This window comes from Equus asinus, chromosome 3 (genome assembly GCF_041296235.1).
Source record: "Equus asinus isolate D_3611 breed Donkey chromosome 3, EquAss-T2T_v2, whole genome shotgun sequence".
In the NCBI taxonomy this organism is placed as follows: Eukaryota; Metazoa; Chordata; class Mammalia; order Perissodactyla; family Equidae; genus Equus; species Equus asinus.
This window is the reverse complement of record NC_091792.1, coordinates 66,583,813-66,607,763: the sequence shown is the minus strand read 5'-3', so window position 1 is coordinate 66,607,763 and position 23,951 is coordinate 66,583,813. Positions and strand designations below refer to the sequence as shown.

The following is a 23,951-nucleotide window of genomic DNA, read 5'->3' as shown; positions in this document are numbered from 1 at the left end:
GGTTACTTTGCTTTAAAAAGGAAAGAAAAAGCCACATTCAGAAAATGAGAAGGGAATTGGCAAGCCAGGTGTTGATGTTGATTAGACTAGAGGAAATGTTATTTCCTCCTCCCACCGAGCTTCAGGGTATCTGAGTTCACAGAGAGCTTTCCTGGTTTTGCAGTGGACGTTTGCATGTGTCGTCTCCCCGTTCTGTTCTGTCAGCTGTGATTTGGATCGCTCCTCCCCACCACCACCTGGACCAGGTCCCTCTGCCTGTCTAAGGGTGTTTGCTGGTTGAAAGTAGAAGTCTCTGACATTCCCATCTATTGTTGGCAACCAGAAGAAACCTCGGTATTTTTAGCTATGGAGTTAGATTTTATGAGGTAATGAAATGAAAAAAAAAAAAATAGAGTGTTTTGTGGAAAGAAATTTAAGAGATCAAAGCCTTGATTACTTTAAATTAATAATTGAAGAAATGGAGTCCCACGGAACCGATAAGCAGAAAACCAGGATGGAGACCCAGGCCTTTTGATTTAAGGGGTTCTCTTCATAAGCAGGAGTGCCTCTTCTCTTCTGGACATTCTGGCCTCCTAGGCATGTGCTCAGGCCCCGCCCAGCTCTGCCCACTGGCTGTGGGATCCCAGGGAGACAGAAGAAGGGTCTCTCGGACCTCACACTCAGACCGCGGCTTGAAGGTGCCGATTTTATCACGCACTCCTCGCATCCGTCTGTTCTGTCCATGGCCACTAGCTCAAGGAGACCTTCTCTTCCTCATTAATAGATTCATTAAAAGTTTACTGAATGCCTGTGATGTGCCAGGCACCGCAGACAGGTCTCTTTCTTGTTCATTCAAGAAGTAAAGTAAAAGATGGAAACCACATCTCTTTCTTTCCCACTTACTGGCATGCTTGTGCATGCGTTGTTTATATTGATAGGATTCCGTGGCCAAGTTCCCCTGCCCTGAGCAAGGGTCCCGTTCACTGTCCCCGCAGCACGGCCGTGGAGGGGAGTGGCAGAGGGGAGAGAGCCGGGGGAACTGGGAGGAAGGAGACCTGGGTTGCCCCCCCAGCTTCAACAGTGAGTCACTGGTTGACTTTGGACAGCTTTTTAAATTTCTTGCCTATGTTTCCTCTTTTTTAAGTGAGAGTGTTAGATTCGGTGAACTCTGAGTTCCTTTGGAGCTCGAAGTTCCAACATCTACTGTCTGCCTGTCTCAAAGGCACAAAACTGAGTGAAGATAATTAACTGGGAAGACTGACTTGTCTCACAGAAAGGCACAAAAGAATAGAATCATCTTTTACCGACTTTGCATCCTTTCACTTTGGCATCCTTTTACTTTCTGCCTTTGAGCTGATTTTCAAAGCCCCAGGGAGACGGTCAGTCCTGAACCCTGAGGCTCTGTGCTGCCCACGGACAAAGGTCCTGCAACCAGATCCTTTCCTGTCTGTCCTGGGAGGGGTTTGTTCCAGCAGTCGCTGCTTATCGGCTTCCCTGGAGGAAGGGACCGCAGGCATCTCTTTGAGAAGGGCAGGCTCTGGTCTAGTCTACCTGGCCCACAGGGGATGGAACATTTGACCTTGGCCTAATTAGCTGTGCTTTACCCAGCAAGGTACCAGGCCTGTCCTGTGACTCTTAAAGGAAAACAACAGGATTTAGCACCTGCTCCTCCTCTGTGGAACGCCCCCGGCCCCCCATACACACATGCAGTGAGGGTGCATAGAGACCACGGCTCCCTGTCTGCTTCTTGTCTTTAATTCCTGGGAGGTCAAAAATTATTTATGGTTGTACAACAGTGTGAATGTACTTAATGCCATTGAACTGTACACTTAAAAATGGTTAAAATGGTAAGTTTTATGTTATGTATATTTTACTACAATAAGAAATAGTTTAGTGATCTAGGGGGAGAGGAAACTAATTTATCTTGGGACTGCAAAATTATGAGAGATTTTATAAAACACTCATAACTTACACATCTAGATGATGCTTTTATGGTTCAAAAGATCTTCAGAGTCCCCTTCAGTAATTGCCTTCTGAGTCTTTAGCATATTCATAACCTTCCTTTTGTGTGCCACTGTCTCCAAGCATTACCATTAAAGGCCCTTTTGTATTTAATTATTTGTTTATGGATCTGTTTCCTTCTTCCTTGAAGATAGTGTCTGGCACGGGTGTTCAATACGTGTTTTTATGTATAATAAATGAATGGCCACATTAGTAATATAAATCCTGAGCTCCTGTGGACCTCCTCAGGGAGAATTTTCTAACCACACTTTCTAAAGTAGCCACACCCCTACTTGTCCCTTTCCCACATTACCCTCCTTGATTCTTTCATAAATTTTAGCCTTATGTGAAATTACTTTATTTGCTTGTGTGTTTACATGTTTGTGTTTTTCACTTCTCATTGTAAGACTAAGAAGGAGGAGACGTTATATATCACGCTCTCCAGCATCTCTCTGTTAAATGAATAAATGAATTTCCAATCTGTGATTGAACTTTTGGAAATAGCAAAATTCATTCAGAATCAGTTTTGGAGCATGAAGTGAGTAATTCAAATAAATGATGTCTTTGGGGAGGCGCAGTACGAGGTAAAAGTAATGGACAGATGGTTCTATGATACACGACTCAAACTGGTTTCACAGGCAGTTTCAGACAAAGATAGCAAATAATATTTGAGAATGCTATTATCGTTGAATTGTATGGCACTTTGAAGTAGTTACTTTGTAATGTTCATTTGACGGTGTAAATTTTTGTATGGTTCTTCACAATTGTAATAAAATTTATATGCAGTGGAATACACTTATCTTAGATACACAATTCAATGAATTTTAACAAATGAATGCACCGCATGTACCTAATACTCCAGTCAAGATATAGAACATTTCCACTGCCCCGGAAAGTTCCCTGTTGTCTTCTTCCACACAGTTCGCACCCCCCCAAAAACAACTACTGTTTGAATTTAGATCACCATTGATTAGTGCGCCTGTGTAAATAGAATTACTTATATCTGTTGTGTTTGGATTCTTTCATTCAACATAGTATTTTTTAGGTTCATCCATGATATTGCATATACAGTAATTCGGTCCTTTTTATTGCCAAGTAATACTCTATTATATGGAAACATTTCGATTTGTTTGTTGACACTCCTATTGATGTCCATTTCAATGGGTTTCAGTTTTTGGCTATTAAGAATGAAGCTTTGATAAACATTCTTGTGAAGTCTTTTTTATGGATGTAGGTTTTCCCTGCTCTTGAGTAAATCCTTAGGAGTGGGTCTATTGCCAGGTCATAGGTCATGTGTATGTTTAACTTTGTAAGAAGCTGCCTGCAATGTAAGAGAGTTCCAGTTGCCCCATATCCTTACAACACTTGGTTCAGTCAGTCTTTTTAACTTTAGCCATTCTAGTGGGTATGTAGTACTATCTAATGTCGTCTTTTTTTTTCTTTTGTTTTTTTTGGTGAGGGAGATTGCCCCCGAGCTAACATCTGTTTACAACCTTCCTCTCTGTTTGAGGAAAATTGTCCCTTAGCTAACATCTGTGCCAGTCTTCCACTATTTTGTATATAGAATGCCGCCACAGCATGGCTAGATGAGCAGTGTGTAGGTCCATGCCTGGGATCCAAACCTGAGAACACCAGGCTGTGGCAGGAGAGCACAGGAACTTAACCACTATGCCACCAGGCCAGTCCCCTGATGTCTTTTTTTTTTTTTAATGTAATTTACATTGACTAAAATTCACGTTATTTAGTGTATAGTACTGCAGGTTTTGACAAATACACACAGTCATGAAACACCACCACCACCAAGATAAAGAACAATTCTGTCAGTTCCCCAACATTCTCCCTTGTCCCTTTGTAATCAACCCCACGCCACCCTCAGCTCTTGGCAACTACTGATCTGTTTTCTTTCCCTATAATTTTGCCTTTGTCTAGTCCTGGCTTACCCGGATTTATCAGCTGCACTCATTGTCATAAATGTACATAATTTTAAAGGTCAAATCATTTTTACAAAGTTTATAATGAAAAACAGCAGTCGCTTCCTAGCTCCTTTTGGTTTCTGATTTCACTTTCAATTCCGTCAATTTTTGTGGTATATACCTTTTCATTTCTTTTTTTTTTTTTTAGATTTTTAAAATTTTTCCTTTTTCTTCCCAAAGCCCCCCAGTACATAGTTGTATATTTTGGTTGTGGGTTCTTCTAGTTGTGGCATGTGGGATGCCGCCTCAGCATGGCCTGATGAGTGGTGACATGTCCGTGCCCAGGATCCGAACCGGCGAAACCCTGGGCTGCCAAAGCGGAGCGTGCGAACTTAACCACTCGGCCACAGGGCTAGCCCCTACCTTTTCACTTCTAAATAGCTGTGCTTCTATACAGATCTATACATATCTAACACAGATCTCCCAATATAGAAACATAATTTTTCTTTGTTTTTTGATAGTTATTATTTAAATTATTATGCGTATGTAGTATAAGCAGCAGAGGCTGTGGAATATACTTTGATTACATTTCCTATCAAAGAATATGTTTTTCTAGAGGTGTATGTTCTTTTTTTCTTGGTTCTCTATGGACCTACCTCTGTTTCATATCTAGACTTTCTGACAGAACTCTTTACCTCCTAATATACTCAGACAAATTAGCTGATTTCTCGCTTCCATTTTCTGTCTTGGATCTGTTCCTCACGGATTCCTCTGTCCTGCTGCTTCATTTTGGACTGGTTGCACTCCATGCCAATTACATAGCTCCTTTTCTGAGATCTCCATCATCTGTATCAGCATCAGAAGAATAAGAACTGGGGATGATTTGCATGTGTGCATAAATATAGATAAACATATTTATTAATTTTGACCTATGTATTTTAAAAGTTCTGAGCAAACGTGGATACTGTCGATTCCAGTCCAGCATCACAGAGTTCATTCTAGTTTTTCCCTTTCTGTGCTTATAACTCCCTTTATGACAGTGAGAAACCTGGCTTCCAATATTCCTAGTAGATTTATTTATTTGGTCAATTCCCCAGTACGTAACCAATCTCCATCTTCATTACCACACCTTCTCCCACGTGGACATCCTCCTCAGCCTGTTCTTGCTCTGATCGCCCATGTCAGTCCACCATCCCCCATCCCTAAGTCCCATGTGTGGATGCTCTTCTCCTTGCCCCGCTTAGGCTCTGATGCTCCATGTGTGGCTGCCCTCCCTCCCTCACCACCTTTGCAAATGCCTAAGTTGCCCTGTCCTGCCTAATGGCTCAGAGCTCTGTCATTCAGGAAGGGAAGCAGAAGGGCCAGGATATGTCTCTTTGTTCTGTCTCCCATTCCCCAATGTCTTCTTTTTTTCAACCTTCCTATATAGACAGTAATACTGTCCACTCATTTGCTTAAGCTCAAGATCTAAATGCCCTTGACTCTTTGCCTTTCCTCTCCCTATTCATGGCTGTTCCCAGCTAACTCATGAGCATCTCCTGTTGATTCAGAATATGTCCTGCATCTTTTTGTCTCACCCCATTTTCACTGCACCTACTAGTCTCCTCACTGATGTTCCTCTTTCCGCGATGTCTCACCTCCCACTGTCCTTTTACATAGAGCAGCCAGCATGATCTTTGAAAAGCACCAGGTGTGATCTCATTTAGAACCCTCCAGTGGCTTCCCATTGTGCTAAGAATAAAATCCAAATTCCTCCATGATGTATAATACCTATGTATGTGGTAATCAGTCCTGGCTGCACGCTAGCATCACCAGAGGAGCTTTTTAGAAGCACTAAGTCTGGGCTCCACCCGGGTCCCACTAAATCAGAATGTTTGGGGATGTGGCCCAGGCATCAGTATTTTTAAAAGTTCCCTGGTGGGGCCGGCCCTGTGGCCGAGTGGTTAAGTTCGCGCGCTCCGCTCCAGTGGCCCAGGATTTCCCCAGTTGGAATCCTGGGCACAGACATGGCACCACTCATCAGGCGATGTTGAGGCAGTGTCCCACATGCCACAACTAGAAGGACTCACAACTAAAAAAATACACAACTATGTACCGGGAGGCTTTGGGAGAAAAAGGAAAAGTAAAATCTTTAAAAAAAAAAGTTCCCTGGTGAATCTAATGGTCAGTCAGGGTTGAGAATCATGCCTATCTCTAACCACCTTCTTATTGCCTTCTGTCCTCTCGTGACTGGTTCTGTTTAGCCTCTCAGAGTGATTATTATTATTATTATTATTGGCGAGGAAGATTAGCCCTGAGCTAACATCTGTGCCAGTCTTCCTCTACTTTTTGTATGTGGGATGCCTCCGTAGCATGGCCAATGAGTGGGGTAGGTCCACACCTGGGATCTGAGCCCGCGAAACTGGGCTGCTGAAGTGGAGTGCGCAGAATTTTAACCACTGGGCCATGGGGCTGGCCCCTCAGAGGATTCTTGATTACCTCATCTAAAGTAATGTCCCGTGTTACCAGTCATTCTCTGCCGTATTACTCTCCTTGAGCACTTCTTCCTAGCACTGTTATTATCTGAGATCATATTATTTATGTCTTCTCTTTTTTTACATTAGAGTGTAATCTTCACGATAACTCTTGCTCTCTGCTACACCCATGGTGCCTAAACTAGTGCTTAACAAATCTTTGTCAAATGCTGCATGTAGAGGGGAGAAGAACTGAGTAAAGGACCTGTTGTGTGGAGCCAAGAAGTGTGCAGTAGCCCGAGATACATTTGAACAGGCAAGGTGAAATGGAGCACATGATGGAGTCCTGACTGGGGGAGATTATCTGAGAAACTACAGAAAGAAAGCAGGAATTAGGAACTCTGATGTTTTCAAATCGTAGGGGACAGATTTTTATTCTGGTTTGGGACAGTCCCGTGAAAACAGAAATGGCGCATTTCCCTAATGGAAGAACAACCCTTAGCATAGAGTCACTTTTGATGTCCACCATGGTTGCTATAACTTTTTTTGAGACTTTTGTTTCACCTAAATGTAGGTAAGACTTGCCCTCTGGACTAACCTCCCTCCAGTCCCTTCGTTTTAATAATGTACTAACTTAAGAAAGCATCTGCGATTTCTATCAGTTCACACTACTCACTGATTATAGCTGCTTGTTGATAGACCCTTCACTACCTCTTTGCATCATGATGCATTCAGAAGCCTGATAGCATACCATATTTAACTACAATTATCTTGCTTTAAATATTAGGATTAATTGGAAAATCGCATTCTTGCTTGTATCGCAACCCCAGTTTGTAATGTGGAAATGAGCAAACAGACCCTTGAACTATTAGCATATCCCTTGCATTTACGGGCATTTGAATTTATGGAGTCCCAATAGTCTATGATTAAAACTCCGGAACTAGACGGTCTTCTGCTACTACCTAGTGCCAAGGACCATGAACATTCACTTGGACAAATTCAGCGTGGTCATTTTGTGCCCTTAGATAGGGGCTATACTACACCATACACACTACAGTTCTAGAGAAGACTTAGGAGGTAAAAAAAGTTTTCAAAAATGACAAGTTTAGGAAGCATAATTCTGTGATGAATGGCTGTGCAAAAAATACTCTTTACAAAACTAAGATAAATTCCTCTCTGAAAGTGGAGCAAAGTCTTTATTGTAACATCTCGGTTTTATAGGACATAGAGAGAAGAAAACCACTTGGAAGAGACTAAAGTATTATTTCTCAGCTTGCCTCCCTTTCCCCCATCTCAGGATGAAGTTGAAGCCATTCGTTCATGCAAAAGCCATTTTCAGGTGTTTACAGGACCAAGCAAGTGCATACAGGTGGTAAAGACTCTTGAGAGCTGGGGGGGAAATGTTCAGCTTGGTGTTCTTACACGTGGCTCTCTTGTGCACTTTGCCATCCTCGATTGGCAGCAGTGTTTCCTGTGCAAATATCTTTTTCTCAACCATGGGCCTTGATGCAACCTATAACAATTCCACAGCATAATACTCTATTCCTCCATGTAAAAAGTAGAAAAATCCTTTAAATTTTTGAATACTGAGAATTTAAAATTGGTGAAAATATTATTAAATCCATGTCCAATGAAGGTAAATTCAACTTTCTTCCTGAAACATGTCCAAAATAGATTGTATGTCTATTTTCTGGATGATTTCATATAGCACAAATTACAAGAGAGTTCTAGAACCCTACTGGCAGATGTCTGAAGTTTTAATTATAGTTTGCATGCATTCACTATGTGTATATGGCTCCTTTATATGTTTGTACCACTTACAACAGGGTTTACTTAGGCAAGACGACCACATTAATGCCTAGGGGCATTGGGGAATGAAGACAATTATTACAGTGAATTACCTATAGTAAGTGTTCAATAAATATTTAATAGAAAACATCTGTTTATGGACAGATTAAATTATTTACTCCTTCACAAGGTAAAGGGTGGGAAAACATTCATAGGTATATGTATTTATTGGAATTTTTAAAAGGAAATTAAAGCCTTTACTAAAAGCCTCATAAGGAAACACATACCATCTTTTTATGTTGGGGCAGTGCTTTTAGCACCACCAAGAATTGTTTACAATGTTGTTTTATTATTTGTTTCTTTATTTTAAGGTACAAACATTGATATATATGAGATTTGCTCTTCCAATTCAAAATTGTTCCAGAATAGTAGTTCTTAACCTTGAACTTAGAAAAGAGAGAGAGAATATATAAATTCTTTTAAAATATCTACTTTAATAGTATAAAGTGACCTGTAGGATGTATATATGTGGATGAAAGTCCATATTCATTTAAGCAAAATCACTTACTGAATGATGTGAGGTATGAAAATGTTAAGAGCTTGAGCTGCTTTCTCTCTTGTTTTTTTGTTCTATCCTTTCTCCGAGGGAGTAGAGATGAAGTGTGGGTCTAAGTAAATTTTAAATCCTCAAGCTTTATTTTCCTCACAGAATTATGCTTCCTAAACCTGTCATTTTTGAAAGCTCTCAAAGAGATCTAGACTTTCAGTGTGTAATAAACCAAAATGTGCATGTTCTAGTATATCGTCTGCTAATTGTCTCTTGGATTCCATCCTAGTATTCCAAGAGAATATGAAGGTGTATATTGCTAATATCTTTATATTATCCTAGATAACATAAAGGATTTTGTGTTCTCTTATACCTTGCAGGTTGGTACAGAGGATATACCCTCCAAAATAAATCTAAAAAGGTATGGCTTCTCATTAAATTTTTAATTTGAACTGTCTACTAAGTGTGTGTTGTGGTGTCGGCTCCCATTGTCTGCTGCCTACTCTCTCGAGACCTAGTTTGCTTTCTCTTTGATAGCTGTTCTTAGATTTGAAAGCAAATTCTCTGACCTCAATGTTCAAGTAAAACAGTATATCCATTGACCGTATTTCCCACCAGCCAACTCAGGGATAAAGGTGCAGAGGTGCAGTCACACTCCACGTGGTGCCTCTCCAGCCTTCCAGCTCGCGTCCCGCCAGCTCGGCAGCGTGGCAATACAGTGGCCCTGCTGTAGTTGGCTGTCTCTTTCAGGGAGGGACCTGTGCTGCTTCCTTTCCCTTTAGTGTGAATGCCAAAATCCCACAACTAAAGAGTCTCCCCACTTCCACTTGATTCTTTCCTTCATTGTAAAATGGATAGAACAGAGTAGTAGTTTTTAAACTGTGATTCTCACCACCCCAGTTGTACGTCATGAAATCAGTACAATTGTATCAATACAATGCAACATTTTTTTAAAAGACAAAACTGAAAAATAGAAAAGAAAATGGAATGCCACGGTAAGTATTGTTTTAGAAAACTTTTGTTTCAGGTACATATTTTTCTTTCAGGTACATAGCTTTTTTATGTATCTTTAATTCTATTTATGTATAGTTGTACAGGGTTGCTATCTCATCATGGGCACAGAGTTTGAAAAATACTGAGCCTAGCAGGTTCCTTTCCTAGTGCCAGAGCTGCTAACCGTCAGCTACAGAAATCCTGCTTCCAGGCTGATGCCTCTCAGTTTATTTTAGGTCAGGTCAGCGCTTTTCCTTTGACACCGACGTTGGGCAGCATAGCATGTCAGCACTTTGTTTGGAAAGAGCAAAGTTGATATTATTTCACAGTTAGCTCACACGCAAAATGGGGAATTACGAAAGAGTGAGAGAAACATTTTAGGATTTATCAAGAGGTGAGTGAAAAAAACCCCATGGTTCTTATTCTTCGAACAGAATATGAGCTAGAAGTAACCCGAGCACACAACTCTCAGAAGAGTTCAGGGCCCAGAAAAACGCCTTTCTACAAGGGATAGGCCATTGAAATCCAGGATCTCCTGGTCAAACTTTCTGTGCTGTTGACTCTTGAGTCACACTCAATATTTGCACATGTACGTGTACACACACACACTTTGTTAACTTTGACAATTTAATAATCTACCAAAATAAAGGAGTGTTTGCTTTTAATGTGAGTGCCAACTCCCACAATTTTGGTCCCTTTATCCCTCCCCAAATCCTAATGCTGAATTTTTCTGCCCACAGTTAGATTCATGTGCCACATGTCTTCATTTCCAGCTTAATTATTTTCTTCTAATCTCTTGCTGACTTTCATTTCTCCAGGCCTTCTAATAGGGACCTAGGGCGGCAGATGTTCTGGCGTGAATGAGAGCATGACAGGACTGAAGTGGAGCCTTTCTTCCTTTGCAGATCCTTGTCAGATGAGACTACCTGGTTTCAGCCACTCCTGCTTCTAGATTTGGGTTTAACCCTATCAGTGTTTATTTTATGCATAATTATGAAAGTAGTACTTATTTCAAAGTATGATTGGAGTTAACAAGTTTGAAGTTCCAAATTCATTAAAGAGCAACAATACTTATGTCACTTAATTCCCAAACCTTTTTTTAAATAAGTTAATTTTAAAACATGAGCAAAAATCCACTCTCAGATAAGATCATATGAACTTAAAGAACGAACAGAATTCTTGATTTTTAACTGGTGAATGTGAATCATGTTGAAACAAGATCCCCGACCACAGGTCTTCCCTTTCAGGGTCTGTAGTACGTAAGGATCCTTTTCGAGCGGGCAAGACCTTGGTTTCTGAGGCATCCCGTGATTTCCTGATACATCACAGTCCGTCTAGCTGAGTGCCCTGTCTGCTTTGAAGAGAGGGTAGTTGGGGTGCCCCGCTAGGATATAATTGACAGGTTCTGGGTGTGTTTTTTAATTTTTTAAATTCATTTTCTTAAAAGCTTTATTTAAACTTTAAATCTCACCCTTTAAAAGAATTATTTCAGTAAGAGCGTCTCCTAGTTCTTGATAATTAAACTTTGTAATTCAATGAAATGATAGTACAAACAGGTGCCGTGCATTTACTTGTTGATTTTTAAATTGAAATATCTTTCTTGTGAAGAGATCCAGGAAGAACAGAGAAAATTCAGTCATTTGTCATGAATTATGCTCAACTTTTGACACCCCTTCATTAACGGATCAGCCTATTTGAAATACTCTCTTAATGCTCTTTCTTTCCTTTGCCAGTCTGTAGGAGAACAGCTATTTGAAAGGCCTGTTATTTTAATGGAAATTTTTTGTGTTGTTTATAAGCAGACCTAGTCATTTAGAGTGGTGATAAAGTGAGCTAGTGGTTTTACAAACTGAAGAAGCCAAGAGCTTTGCAGAAACTGATTATTGATCCTGGCAGGATTGTGGGAGTGTGCATAACAGCAATATCTAGAAAATCATTATTTTATTTTTAATTTTAATTTTTTAAAAGCCTTTTATTTTTCTGTTGCAATGGAAAGCTTTCTGTTTTTTGAGGAAGATTAGCTCTGACCTAACATCTGCCGTCAATCCTCCTCTTTTTTGCTGAGGAAGACTGGCCCTGAGCTAACATCTGTGCCCATCTTCCGCTACTTTATATGTGGGACGCCTGCCACAGCGTGGCTTGACAAGTGGTGCTAGGTCTGCACCCTGGATCGGAACCGGCAAACCCCAGGCCGCCAAAGTGGAACATGCGAACTTAACCACTGCGCCACCGGGCTGGCCCCTAGTTTATTTTTTTTCTCAGTGAGTAGGTTACACTGAGGAAGGAAAAGCAAAATTGAGAGAGCGGCTGTAAATCAGAAATATATTGCCCAGGTTTATCCTGGCTTTCTTTGTCTCGCGATGGCATAGGAAAAGTCCCACAAGCTTCAGCAATTAAATGGCTGTCAGTGGACGCTTGTTCTCATGGCAAGACGACGCCTACAGATAACAGTGGTAAGACAGCAAAATAAATATTCTCATAATATGAAAATCATCATGTCCGTACACCCAATGTAGATTATCTGCTTATGATCTGATCTTGTACATAACATACAAATCACTATTTTAACTATTTTTAAATGTACAGTTGAGCGGTGTTAAGTGCAATCACAGTGTTGTGCGATCATCACCACCATTCATCTCCAGAACTTTTTCATTACCCCAAACTGAAACCTGTCCCCATTAAACACTAACTCCCCATTTCTCCCTCCCCCTTGCCCCTGGCAGCCACCATCCCACTTTCTCTTACTATGAATTTGACTGCTCTAGATGCCTCATGTAGGTGGAATCCTACAATATTTGTACTTGCATGTCTGGCCTGTTTCACTTAGCACCATGTTCTCAAGGTGAGTTCTGGACAGCCAAGTCTGTTCTCCACACAGGTGGTTGTCAACAAAACATTTACACCAGCTTAGGAGACAGAAGAAACACCCAGTGTTGAAATCGGGCCCAAAAGGAATTATATGCACATTAAATTTTTGTTTTTGTTTTTGTTTTGTTTTTTTAAAGATTTCATTTTTCCTTTTTCTCCCCAAAGCCCTCCCAGTACATAGTTGTATATTTTTAGTTGTGGGTCCCTCCAGCCGTGGCATGTGGGACACTGCCCCAGCATGGCCCAATGAGTGGTGCCATGTCTGTGCCCAGGATCCGAACCGGCGAAACCCTGGGCCCCCGAAGCAGAGCGCGCAAACTTAACCACATGGCCACAGGGCCTGCCCAATTTTTGTTTGTTTTTGACTATTTTGTTTGATCAGTTTTCCAAGATCTCTGTGAGTCCTGTGCCTACAAGGACCGAGATCGGTGTTCCCTTGCCTCTGTGTGCTCTGGGTCTTATCAATAACAGGATCAGGGCAGCGCTTTCTCTGTCACATGCCCCATGCCTGCCCCTTTTACAGGGTGGATGGGAAGGGATGTTCTTTTTTTTGGTTCTTCCTGCCTGGCGGGAGAGGATGAACATTTTGCTTCTGACTCGAGCAGTGGCAGGATCCACCCTGTCATCACCAATTCTGGGAGCAGTGCAGTCTCAATTTTCTTGCTGTTTCCTGTTTTATTGGCAAAGGATTAAAAGGGAGAAAGAAGAGTATTGTTGAGATAAACCTAGCACACGAAACTAGGCACAAGACCGACCTCGGTTGAAATTCCCTAGTTTTCTGTCTCTGAATGGATTAAGGATGACTGGGTACACGCGCATCTTTGACCCCGTCCCCCAGGTAGGGGGACGTCTGACTGCGTCAGCCAGCCCTGACATGGAATGTCCACAGGCTTGCGCTAACTTCTACAGGCGGGGCCTAGGAGCAGTTGAGCCAATGGTGCCTGTTAAACAGGTTCTTCTCCTCCCTCCCCTGGTCTGGCATGCAAAGTACCATAAAATAAAGAACAGCAATGCCTTTTCCAGATGGCAGTTTCTCTGTTTAGTGATGAGGATAGCACACAGTTAAACAGCAGAAGCTTTTGGCATTTAAGAAAACTCACATCCACGACTCGCTTCCTATTGGTTAGATCTGATCTTCAGTTCTTCACTTTCTACCGACCAGTTTCTAGTCTTTCTTTTAGGTCTTTAGGGCCTTAGTTTTCCCGTGGACAGGGTCACCATACTGATGTAGAATTGCCTCTGAGGGATATAGGATGGAGAGCAATTTGAGACCCGCAAGTGCTAAAAATAACCAGATGACTAGTCCTAATTGATTTTGGGTGCATTTGGTTTAAGTGAAAGTGTCGAGAGGAATTACTTTAGAAAATCAGTGTAATTTCATGGGCCACTAAGGACATAGCCCTCCATCTCACTAATTACCTGAAACCCTTTCCAGGCATCCTCTCAGGGCAGGTAGGATCCGCGGGGCTTTTAGGATCTCACTGTTGAACTCCTGACTGTTACTGCAGCTCTGGGCTACCCTGGGCACGTTTGCTTATTCATTTACGAAGCATTTATCTTACGCTTTCTGAACCCAGATCTTAATTTATACCTTGAGTGTTCAGCCGTGCTTTCATAGACGGCCAGTCCAGGTAACGGGTGTCCTGGAAGCCTGTAGACCTGAGCTGGTGTCCAGGTGTCCTTTCTCCCCACATTTGTTATTTGTGCCATTTGTGCTCTTTGCTTTGGGCTGAGATTTTTATGGCCACGTAACCAAAGTTCTTCTCTCCGTAGGGTATTTTCCCTGAAACGTATATCCATTTGAAAGAGGCGACTGTGGAAGACCGAGGGTAAGTTCCATTCTACGAAGACTCCTGAAAAATGATAAAGATGTAACATTACCATTAAGGAGTGCCTTTGTACTGTTGTCCCTGGCATCCTTCCCCACAATAGTAAAGACAGATCACGAATGAACAGAGGGCCTTTACCTTCCTCGTGCACTCATAACCTGCTCACCGACACGTGTGCGTGTGTGTGTGTGTGTGCTTGTCCATGAACCTTTGGCGTGATTTGCTGATAAGACGTGAGAGCCCCCTATTTGGGGATCCCGGGAGACGGGTGAGCAAGCTAATCAGCAGGACAAGTCAGTCAGCCTCCATGTACCCCAGGCTTGTTTCCATTGCAAATCAGGGACAAATCGGGGCGAACAAACAAATTTGGCTCTACATTAGTCATGACCTTGATTAGAAATTATAAAGTAACGTGTGCAAATGTGCTCTGCAGATGAAATGTGTTAAGTTTGGGGTATTCTTATTTCTTATCCACCTTATCATTTCCCCTGGAAAGTGCTGCCCCCATGGCAGCTAGGAAGAGTGACACTCAGCCTGAAGTTGGTGAGCTGACAGGCAGGCAAGTTAAGGAGAGCCAGAAGCAGGACTGCAATCGGGGCTGAGAGAGAGTAGCGTGGGTCACAGAGTCATGCAGACTCAAGGCTGCAAAGAACGTTCTCAGTTGTTAAGTTTTGCCCCGATTCCAGAGATGAGAGGTAGAGACAGGCCCAAATTCATATGACTCTTCAGTAGCAGAACCAGGACTGAAAACCAGGTGTCCTGTCCTGGAGTGTCCTCTTTCCGGTGCACCGTCCCTGGGCAGCCTCCAGTGTCACCAGCCACAGCCATGGTGGTGGAAAGGCAGCGTGGGAGGAGTATTCCCACTAATTAGGGTTGCTAGAGAAAAGGCAGGACACCCAGTTAAATTTGAAATTCAGATAAAAAGTAATTTTTTACAGTGTTTCTCCCACACATTTCATGGGACATAATAAAAGATTTTTTAATCCATCTGAAATTCAAATTTAGCTGGGCGTCCTGTATTTTTATTTAAGTCTCGCAATCCTACCACTAACCTCCATTTCCTTGCTTGCTCTTTCCTCTTCTCTTTTTGCTAATCATAAAAATACCAGAGAGGATTTATTTCAATAAATGTTAGCCCTACCTTGTTATATGTCTCCTGTGAGTAAGTAAGGAGTTTGGTGTATGTACATTTTCTATGTAGTGAGGCAGCAGATGAGGAAAAAACTGAGGACCGTTCCAGAAGAGGACACAGCCTCAGCCCCACCAGCAGGTCCTGTGTGAGATTATGAACCCCAGGACCCTTGTGCCATGGTCACTTCCTCACCCACCCTCCCTTATAAAATGGCTGCTTGGAAGAACCAGCTAAATACAGGATTTTGGCTTCCGTCCATCCCTGGGAGCCACTTAAGCCAGCATGGCTCCGTTAATTGAGGCTCCCGTAGGGATCCAAAATGGGGGGATAGAGGCTGTGCTTCAGGCCCATGCCATTGCAGAAACTGAGTTCATTTTGACAACCGTGGTGTTCTAAGCTCCTTCTCTTTTCTCAGGTGCTTAGATGTGATAAAATTTCCTACACATACCTAACCCTAACAGACATGGTTTTGTTTCAAGCTCAACCAGCCCCATTCCCATCTTTGAGCTTTGAGAATATGACCGCTGTCAAGAAAAGCAGCGATGATCGACCTGGAGTAACATGAGCATCTCTCTGGTCTCCTTAGGCAGCACGAAACTGTGATTCCTGGTGAGCTCCCCCTGGTGCAGGAGCTCACGTCGACCCTGCGAGAATGGATTGTCATCTGGCACAAGCTCTATGTGGTAAGTTTTCCCCTGAGGCTTGGAGCTGGTGGCATTATTCCTGAGCCCTCAGTCTGTTCTGCTGCAAGACAGCTTATTAGCTCTCTGCTAATAAGCTCTGTGGAGTGGGCACATCTCACCTGGACCACACAATGGCTGATAGCCAGCAGATTCTCGTTTGCTGGAGTAGGGTCGTTAATGATATGGGGCAGTGCAGAAGTGGACATAATGATTAGGTCAGTCCTTTTTCAACTGACACATATGCTGATTGTAAAGTAAGAATGATAATAACAACTGCTTACACTTACATAGTCCTTGCTAAGTGCCAGGAAATATTAATCCTCACCACACTCCTACAGAGTAGGTGCAATTATTAATTATTACAGATTTATCAGTGAGGAATCTGCAGGACATGCTCTTAGCCTGTACGTGTATCCCAGTGGATAGAAATCCGTGACTGTTTCAGTGCTCAGCTGCATGAGGGCTCCCATGAGGGCAGCATTCTTTACCTTGGCCAGTGAAACTTACAGACTCTGGCACTGAGTAGTATTACGCCATGGTCTAAAGAGTCTTCTTTTTGGGGCCAGCTCAAAGTACTGTTTCTCACAACAATGATTTGACCTCAAAATGCTAATAAGTATGCCAGTTCAGTGGGAAATGACACAGGAATCAGCACATTGTTTCCGTGATAAACCATAATCACAAGCAGTGATGTCCTGATTGCAATCAAGACAGGGTAAATGTGGCATTTACTATTATCAGACTGAGAACACGTAGGGCCACTGTCTTTCAAGAGACCAAGAATGCTCAAAGTCCATTGGCTGCAAGCCTGCACATGTGTCCACTTTAGGAAGCTCTTCCCTTGAAATTAGAGCGCATAAACACTGTTTTCCTGGAGACCTCATGGATACGCGTCATGAGGTCCCGCCTCTGTAAGCGTCTTCCAGGCTTCCATGGCTGTCCAGCAATTCCTATGATGAGCGTATGTCCTCTTGTTGGATGTGCGAATGAGTTCAGTGAGGGAATAGACTAGACTCGATGGCCTAGGAGCCATTCTCTTCCCTTCATGTGGTTTTTGTTCAGTCATGTGCTGATTCTTCATTTTAACTCTCAAAAGCCAATCTTAATAAATTATTGAGAACACCTCACTGTAGACCCTAAGTACTAAGAGTAGTAATCAGAAGCTCATTCCAGCATAACTTCTACAAGTTAATGGAAGATATTTCATTTCCATTCAGGGCTGTTGCTTCCCACGATGGATCACAGCAGTAGAAATCACCATCCCCTTCAGTGGAAAAGCACATGAATTTTGTCTGCCAGTCCATTCTTCAAGGCCTCATTTCAGCCCTTTTTTCTTCATAATGTGGCTTCTAAATACACCCATCCATAATGTTTCCTTCTGGACCATAAGAGCACTTACTGCTGAACCCATCATCTGGTCCTTGGGGCGCACTGCCTTGTAATGCAAGTGATCTTTTGGTCTCTTTATGTTTAATTGAGGAGAGTGCTAACCTGTAGGTTCTTAAATCACAGCCTCCGAGGGTAGAGATGTTGTTTAAGCCCTTTGGCCTACATCAATCATCTTGTACTTCTGTTGAAAGCACTCTCTGGTTCTGGTTAATTGATTGTTAGTGGTGAATGCAGCAAATTTGATGGGTGAGCAATTGCATATACATGGGTTATTTTCTTAACATATTTGTGCTGGAAATTAGTGAGTGGTGAAACGTATCAGATAATAAGTCCTGGGAAATGAGACTTTTTGAGTTGCACTATACAAGAATGGAGCGTATGAATGACGTAGACTTGTTCTTGCTAAAATGCAATTGTTGTGTTCAGTTCTTTATCTGTGTCCTCTACATGTCCGCAGGTAATAGTGCCAAGTCTGCTATTGAGCAGAAACGAGAAATAAGTGAAGCAGGGAGGAAGAAATATGATTCATGTATTTGGGTTTCCAAAATCCCTTAGTAGTTAATTGGTGATAAGCTTGGGTTGAGGATTTCCTCTGTGAGAGTTTACTAGTTAATCGCAGAATTGGGTTCTAAGTGGAAAAAAATAAAACATCCATCCCTTCTCAGAGGGCAGCACTTTTCCCATCTTAATTTCAACATCCAGCAAGACAACTCTTGTTATTTGTGAATATTTAAAAATGTCTTATGGGTGCTGTTGGTTGACTGAAAGACGTTCATTGTGGGAATCTTCATTGACAGGGCTGAGCAATCTGCTTCTGCTTTTGATGCATGCTCACCTATGAAGAAATAATCCACTTAAAAAGAGCTTGTTATTAATCATGACTTTCTCTGTTTTTTTCCTGTCCCTTCCCAAAGCATTGACAGTTCACTTCAGGCATGCTTTCTGGGCTTCTTTCTCAAAAATTAGTGTGTCTACGTATCAAGCCTCAAATGTTATGCTTCATTAGGAAAAATGTAAAAGGAACCCAAATCTATAGTTTTCACCCGCCACACATACACTTTTATTGATTTTTTGTTTTCTGAGTCTGTGTGTAAGTTCCTTCAGTCTATGTAAAGATAAATACAGATTTCTACTAATATACATCAATACTTGTATTATTTCTCTCAGGCATTTCCTTCCACAGATTATGAGACCAGGCCTTCTGTTTGATGTCTTTAAAGACAGCTGTGGTGTCATAGAACCTCCACATTTCTCTAAAACACATTTCCTAGTTCTGTTCCGAGTCTTAGTTCACAAGAAATTTATGTAGTAAGTCCAGAGTCTCATGTGTGGGGAAAATGCCATCCCCACTGTGTAGACAGAGGTAATTGTTCTAGAAAGGAAAGATATTTGTTTAGCCATGGTTTATTTTTAGGAGTCATACTGTAACCTTTGAGATAACCATATGTGTTAAAGGGGAGGGGAGTACCTATGCTGCAGAGAGGGGAACCCGTTTGTCCGAAGTAGAAAGAAGAAATGATGACTCCCCCACGTTCCTTCTTTTCCTTTTTGTTGCATTAGTATTATTTTTTTCTATTTAATTATCTTTCCTGATGGATGTTGGCCCTATGTTTTTGGGAGGAAGCAGGCTGTAGGGGACAGACACTGGACTGGAAGTAGGAAGCTTGGTTTCTTGTCTAGGCCCTGCCTAAACTGGCCCTGTGGTCTTGGGCAAGCCACTTGAGGTCTTCAAGTGTCTGATGGATTTTGACCCTCTGTAGAATGGTATAAAATCTGCCTTGTGGGTCCAGCCCGGTGGCACAGCAGTTAAGTTCGCACATCCTGCTTCGGCAGCCCAGGGTTCGCTAGTTTGGATCCCGGGTGTGGACCTACGCACCGGTTATCAAGCCATGCTGTGGTAGGCGTCCTACGTATAAAGTAGAAGAAGATGGGCATGAACGTTAGCTCAGGGCCAGTCTTCCTTGGCAAAAGGAGGAGGATTGGCGGCGGATGTTAGCTCAGGGCTAATCTTCCTCAAAAAAAAAAATCTGTCTTGTATATTCCATAGAGTTGTGAGAGTGTGACAAGAGATGGTGGCTATGAAATCATTGTGTGGGCAGACCCTCAAGGACTCTGCCAATGTGAGCATTGATTCTTGATGCTGTCTTAGCTGGAAACAGTAGCTGCTCTGGACGTCCTCCCTCTGGGCAGCCTTGCTCAGGGTCCCTCTGACCCGATTCGGAGACTCTGAGGCTCCCTTCTGTGTTCCCCCTTATCCAAGGCCACTCCCTTTGTCTTGTGTTATCATCTTAGGCAGAGTGGCCTTGAGCTCTCAGTAAGCAGGCCAAGTGTTTCCCACCGTAGATAGTGAGCCTCCTTGGTTTAGGTTCAGGTCCAGGAGGCATGGATCCATTCCAGAGAGGAAAGGGGAAGCATGCCAGCACAGAGTGCAAATTCACAACAGATTCTGATGAGCTTTGCCTGCTCTGCTCTTCCTCAATTGGAGCCCGTTTACTGGGTGTGTTTTCAGTGGTTGATCAGGAAGAGAGGAAATTTGTGAATGAGGAGATGGTCGCCTGGTGAAATGGCAAGCCTGTGGACACTGGGGTCAGACAGATGGCCAGTTCTTAGATTCTAGCTTGCACCCTTACTTGCTGTGTACTTTCATATTCACAGAAAATAACTAACATAGTAGTAGTTTCTGTAAACAAACCCAAACAGAAGGAACACGGTTCTGAAGGTGGGAGTTTTGGTTCAGTTCATGCCACTAGCTGATTCTACAGCCTGAGATGAGTCCTTTGGCCTCTTAAGTTTTATTATCCTCACCTCAACTGGTAATTATATATTATATATGCCTTGCAAATGTGCTGTAAAAAAATCCGAGGGGTAATCTGTGTAAAACTCTGGGACAGTGCCTGGCACACCGTCTTCAAAATGTGACAGCCTCTGAGCACCCGGTGAAGCACTGCTTCATCAAAGAGCTGATTAATGATGAAAAGCCTTGGGAGAACTAGATGCACTGTGGAAGTTTGCCCTGAGGTTGTTTAAGGTGCACTTGCCACCTACCTGCGGTTGTTCACTCATCCTCCAGCTTGGGGTGAGGGGGTGGGCTCCCTTCCAGCCCTAGAGTTACTTAACTGTGCTAGGTGGAGAGGTTTTCAGTATTCTGTCCATTATTCTCTGCTGCCTCTCAGGGTCTTATGATTTTCTCCAGCCTTGGAAAGTAGATCCAGTGAGCTGAACTTTGGCTGCTTTTCTTTCTAGCAGCACATCTCCAGCTTCCATGCAGGTTCCCCCAGCTAGAAGGGTGGATGCCTACGCGTTAATTTAGACATAATCGGATTGATGTAATGTCTAAGTTTGCCTTTTCAATAATAACCTAATTATACTTTATGAATATGCACAAATCTGCATCCCACATTACAATACCAAGTTTTCTCAGCTAAAAATCAGGTCTTGAAAACTGACAAGATAGAGGATATTTGTGGGGATGTTGGGACAAGAATTTTTGAGAGGCACTGTCTTGTAATTTCTGAGATGTTGGGTTGTCATGAACACACTCTGTAACATCTCTGCCTGACATTTAGCTCAGCGCTGTTCTCGCCTTCCAGTTGGAGAAATGGGTCGGTGAGTTCTGGTCAGCCAGGCTGATTCGTCCATATAAGTTTGAGAGACTGAATCTAATCCTATCTCCTTATGGAAAAGAGATACAAGGAGAGCCTGGTGGTAGAAGATGGTTAATATATATTGTTGAATCGAGTGAATTTAATTGCTAAAATGTAGTTCATGGAAATGACCAATCTCCTCTCATTTAAAACTTGCCAGCAAAATAAAACCTTGTGCTAGTCTATAGTTCTATAAAAATCTGGAGTAGAAAAAGTGCCTGTAACTGAGGTGGGGGTGGGGGAACTTGCAGGACACCGTGAATCGCCCTTTCTTCCCATCGTTGCATATCCAGGCAGATTAAAGCACTCAAGTCTAATCTTTTTGAACTGCTGGTTATTACTGGCTGCTGGAGCATATGCTCTGAAGTGTAATTAAGCTGGTCTCATGGTTTGAAACCGGCATCTGATCGCTTATTACCAAGGACAGAAAATTCCCATGGAGAACTTCATCCTGTTGTCAGGCATTTCATCTGTGTGTTGCACGCCCTGCTTCAGCGTGGCTGTCGTGAGAGGCAAGATGAGACGTGGCAGTGACTGGACGGGGCAGGCTGCTGCTTTGCATGTTTTTCCAGTTTTGTTTTTCTCTGACTCTGTTGTGTGGCTTTCAGGATTTCTCACACTACTTCTAGAGGCAAAAATTGTCTTTTACTGGAATATTTTCTTTAAAAATCAAGCTTTTGCTAGTCAGGTGAAGTCTTTTTCTGACAGAGAGAAAAGGCACTAGAATGGATAGGAAGAATGGGAGGGGCCGTGCGGATTCTCTTCTTCCTGGCGTTTGTGGTCAGTGCAGCACGAGGACACAGAAAGACCAAGACCAAGGAGTTACAGATACTTGGAAAAGACATGAGATGAATTGCGAAGAGCTCTATACATGCAGGTGAAATTTGATACGGAGCCACCCAAGCGTGTTAGTACATCAGGAGTGAGATGGTCAGAGTCAGATAGAGTTAATCAGGAAGTTGATGGAGGAGTGATTGAGTTAAATGGCTCAGCCTAGACTGGAAGACACTCGTCCTTGGGAATGATCTTGGTGCCGGTCCCTTTATTTTACAGATGGGCACAGCCCAGAGGGAACAATTTGCCCAGAGTCGCTTAGAAAGTTAGTGAGAATTAGAGAAAGACATCAAGTCCCCATACCTCCAGTGAAGTACTTTTGCCTCTCAAGTGTAGAATCTGCGCAGAAGAGGAAACGTTGGTGAGCAGAGGAAATAGTGATTCTTTTGCAGAGGGTGAGGTGGAGGACCAGAGAAAAGTCTTTAGACTGTGGTCTGCATTCTTTGGGAAAGTGAAGAATAGAACCCAGATTTTCAGAACCCAGTGAGGTGATGCCGTTGGCTCAATGGCCCCCAGAATTTCTAAGTTACTCAATGGGTGGCCTCTGTATCCCTAACCAGCCTTGAAGACTAAGCTGTTTTTTTTTCTTGTGACTTTGTTTTGTCTCTAGAAATTCTTTTAAGAAAAAGCAGACACCCAGAATAGAAATGTAAAAAGTGAGACCTCAAAGATCTCCAGGTGGCAAAGAGGGAGAAATTCTAACCAGACACAGGAAGACCTTTACTGTCTGATGGCATATTTAGATTTCTCCCTTCGTGTAGCTATTCCTCAAGTTGAAGCCAGAGTGTTATTTTAAGTTTGAGCTGTCAACATTTGTTGTTCAGTTGCTCCTGTGTCCTAGGATTGTGCTCACTTTTGTGGAGAGGATCAAAGAAATTATTAAACAAATTCCTGCCCTCCTAAATTATGTGACAAGGGGTGCTGGTGTAAAACAGGCTGAGATTAGCAAGGGCCGGAGGTAGGAGAGAAGGCACTCGGCAGCAGGCCGGCTTGGGCTGTGCAGGATTCAGAAAAGAGGGCAGGAATGAGGGTGTGACAGGGAGAAAACATGGACACTCAGAGGTCCTTGGCTCCTGGTGTTACGGGGACTGCTCGATTTTCTCCTCACCTGTCCTTCTATGCTTCCCCAAGAATCCATAAAGTGTCAGGGCCAGCTATTGCACAGAACGTCCTTCTTAGAACAATCTCAGGAATGTGGCAACAAAATCCATTTCTTTCAAGTAAATGGGGAAATTGCTTCCTTTGGTGTGTTCCAGCTTGTCTATTCAGAATTAATTTGGCACAGTGAATCAGAGAAGAATGGCTGTCTTCATCCTTCTTTTCAGGGAGAACTTGGCAAACAAGGCTGATACGGACAGGCAATAATTAAATTGCCGTGGATAGTGTCTGATATAATTGAGACCCAGAACTTGTGAACATTGCCACAATCAGAGCACTGTCTCTCACAGAGGATCCCCTGAGTCTCTGAGCCTTTCTTTATCGTATTATGAGACCTAATATCTTCGTTAAAATGAGGAAGCATTAAAACAAAAAACTAACTAGGAGAAGATAAATACCTTGCAAGAAAGAGAAAAAGATTCCCTTTCTGCCTAATGGCTTTGAAAGGCAAAATTTTATGGGCTTAGTTTCTCACTCCTTTCTCCAGTTTGAAAGACAATGAGACGGAAACATTAGAATTGAATGAAAAAAGTAGGATTTGTACCTTTGTTATTAAAAATGGGACTTTTAAAAGTCCCATTTTTATGCTTTTCTAAAGACTGGCTGATGAGAAAGAGGCAACTCAGAAAATGCTAAAAGCGTGAGACGAGGCAGTTTCAAAAGTTTCAGCAGGCTTCGGTTCTGTGTTCTTCAGATCAGCGGTGTTAACAGAGCACCTTGCAGTCAAAATAAGTCTT

The 23,951-nt window shown here is 42.5% G+C and overlaps 1 protein-coding gene across 5 annotated transcripts in view; it reads left to right on the top strand.

Moving 5' to 3' along the window:
• DOCK5 (dedicator of cytokinesis 5) overlaps positions 1 to 23,951 on the top strand; it is a 207,442-nt gene that overhangs the window by 65,435 nt on the left and 118,056 nt on the right. For all 5 annotated transcript variants that reach the window (XM_014830495.3, XM_070505184.1, XM_070505186.1 and 2 more), the window contains 3 exons: positions 9,062 to 9,102; positions 14,319 to 14,374; positions 16,093 to 16,189. In XM_014830495.3, coding sequence (XP_014685981.2) covers positions 9,062 to 9,102; positions 14,319 to 14,374; positions 16,093 to 16,189 — 194 coding nt within the window. The remainder of the gene's footprint in view (positions 1 to 9,061; positions 9,103 to 14,318; positions 14,375 to 16,092; positions 16,190 to 23,951) is intronic.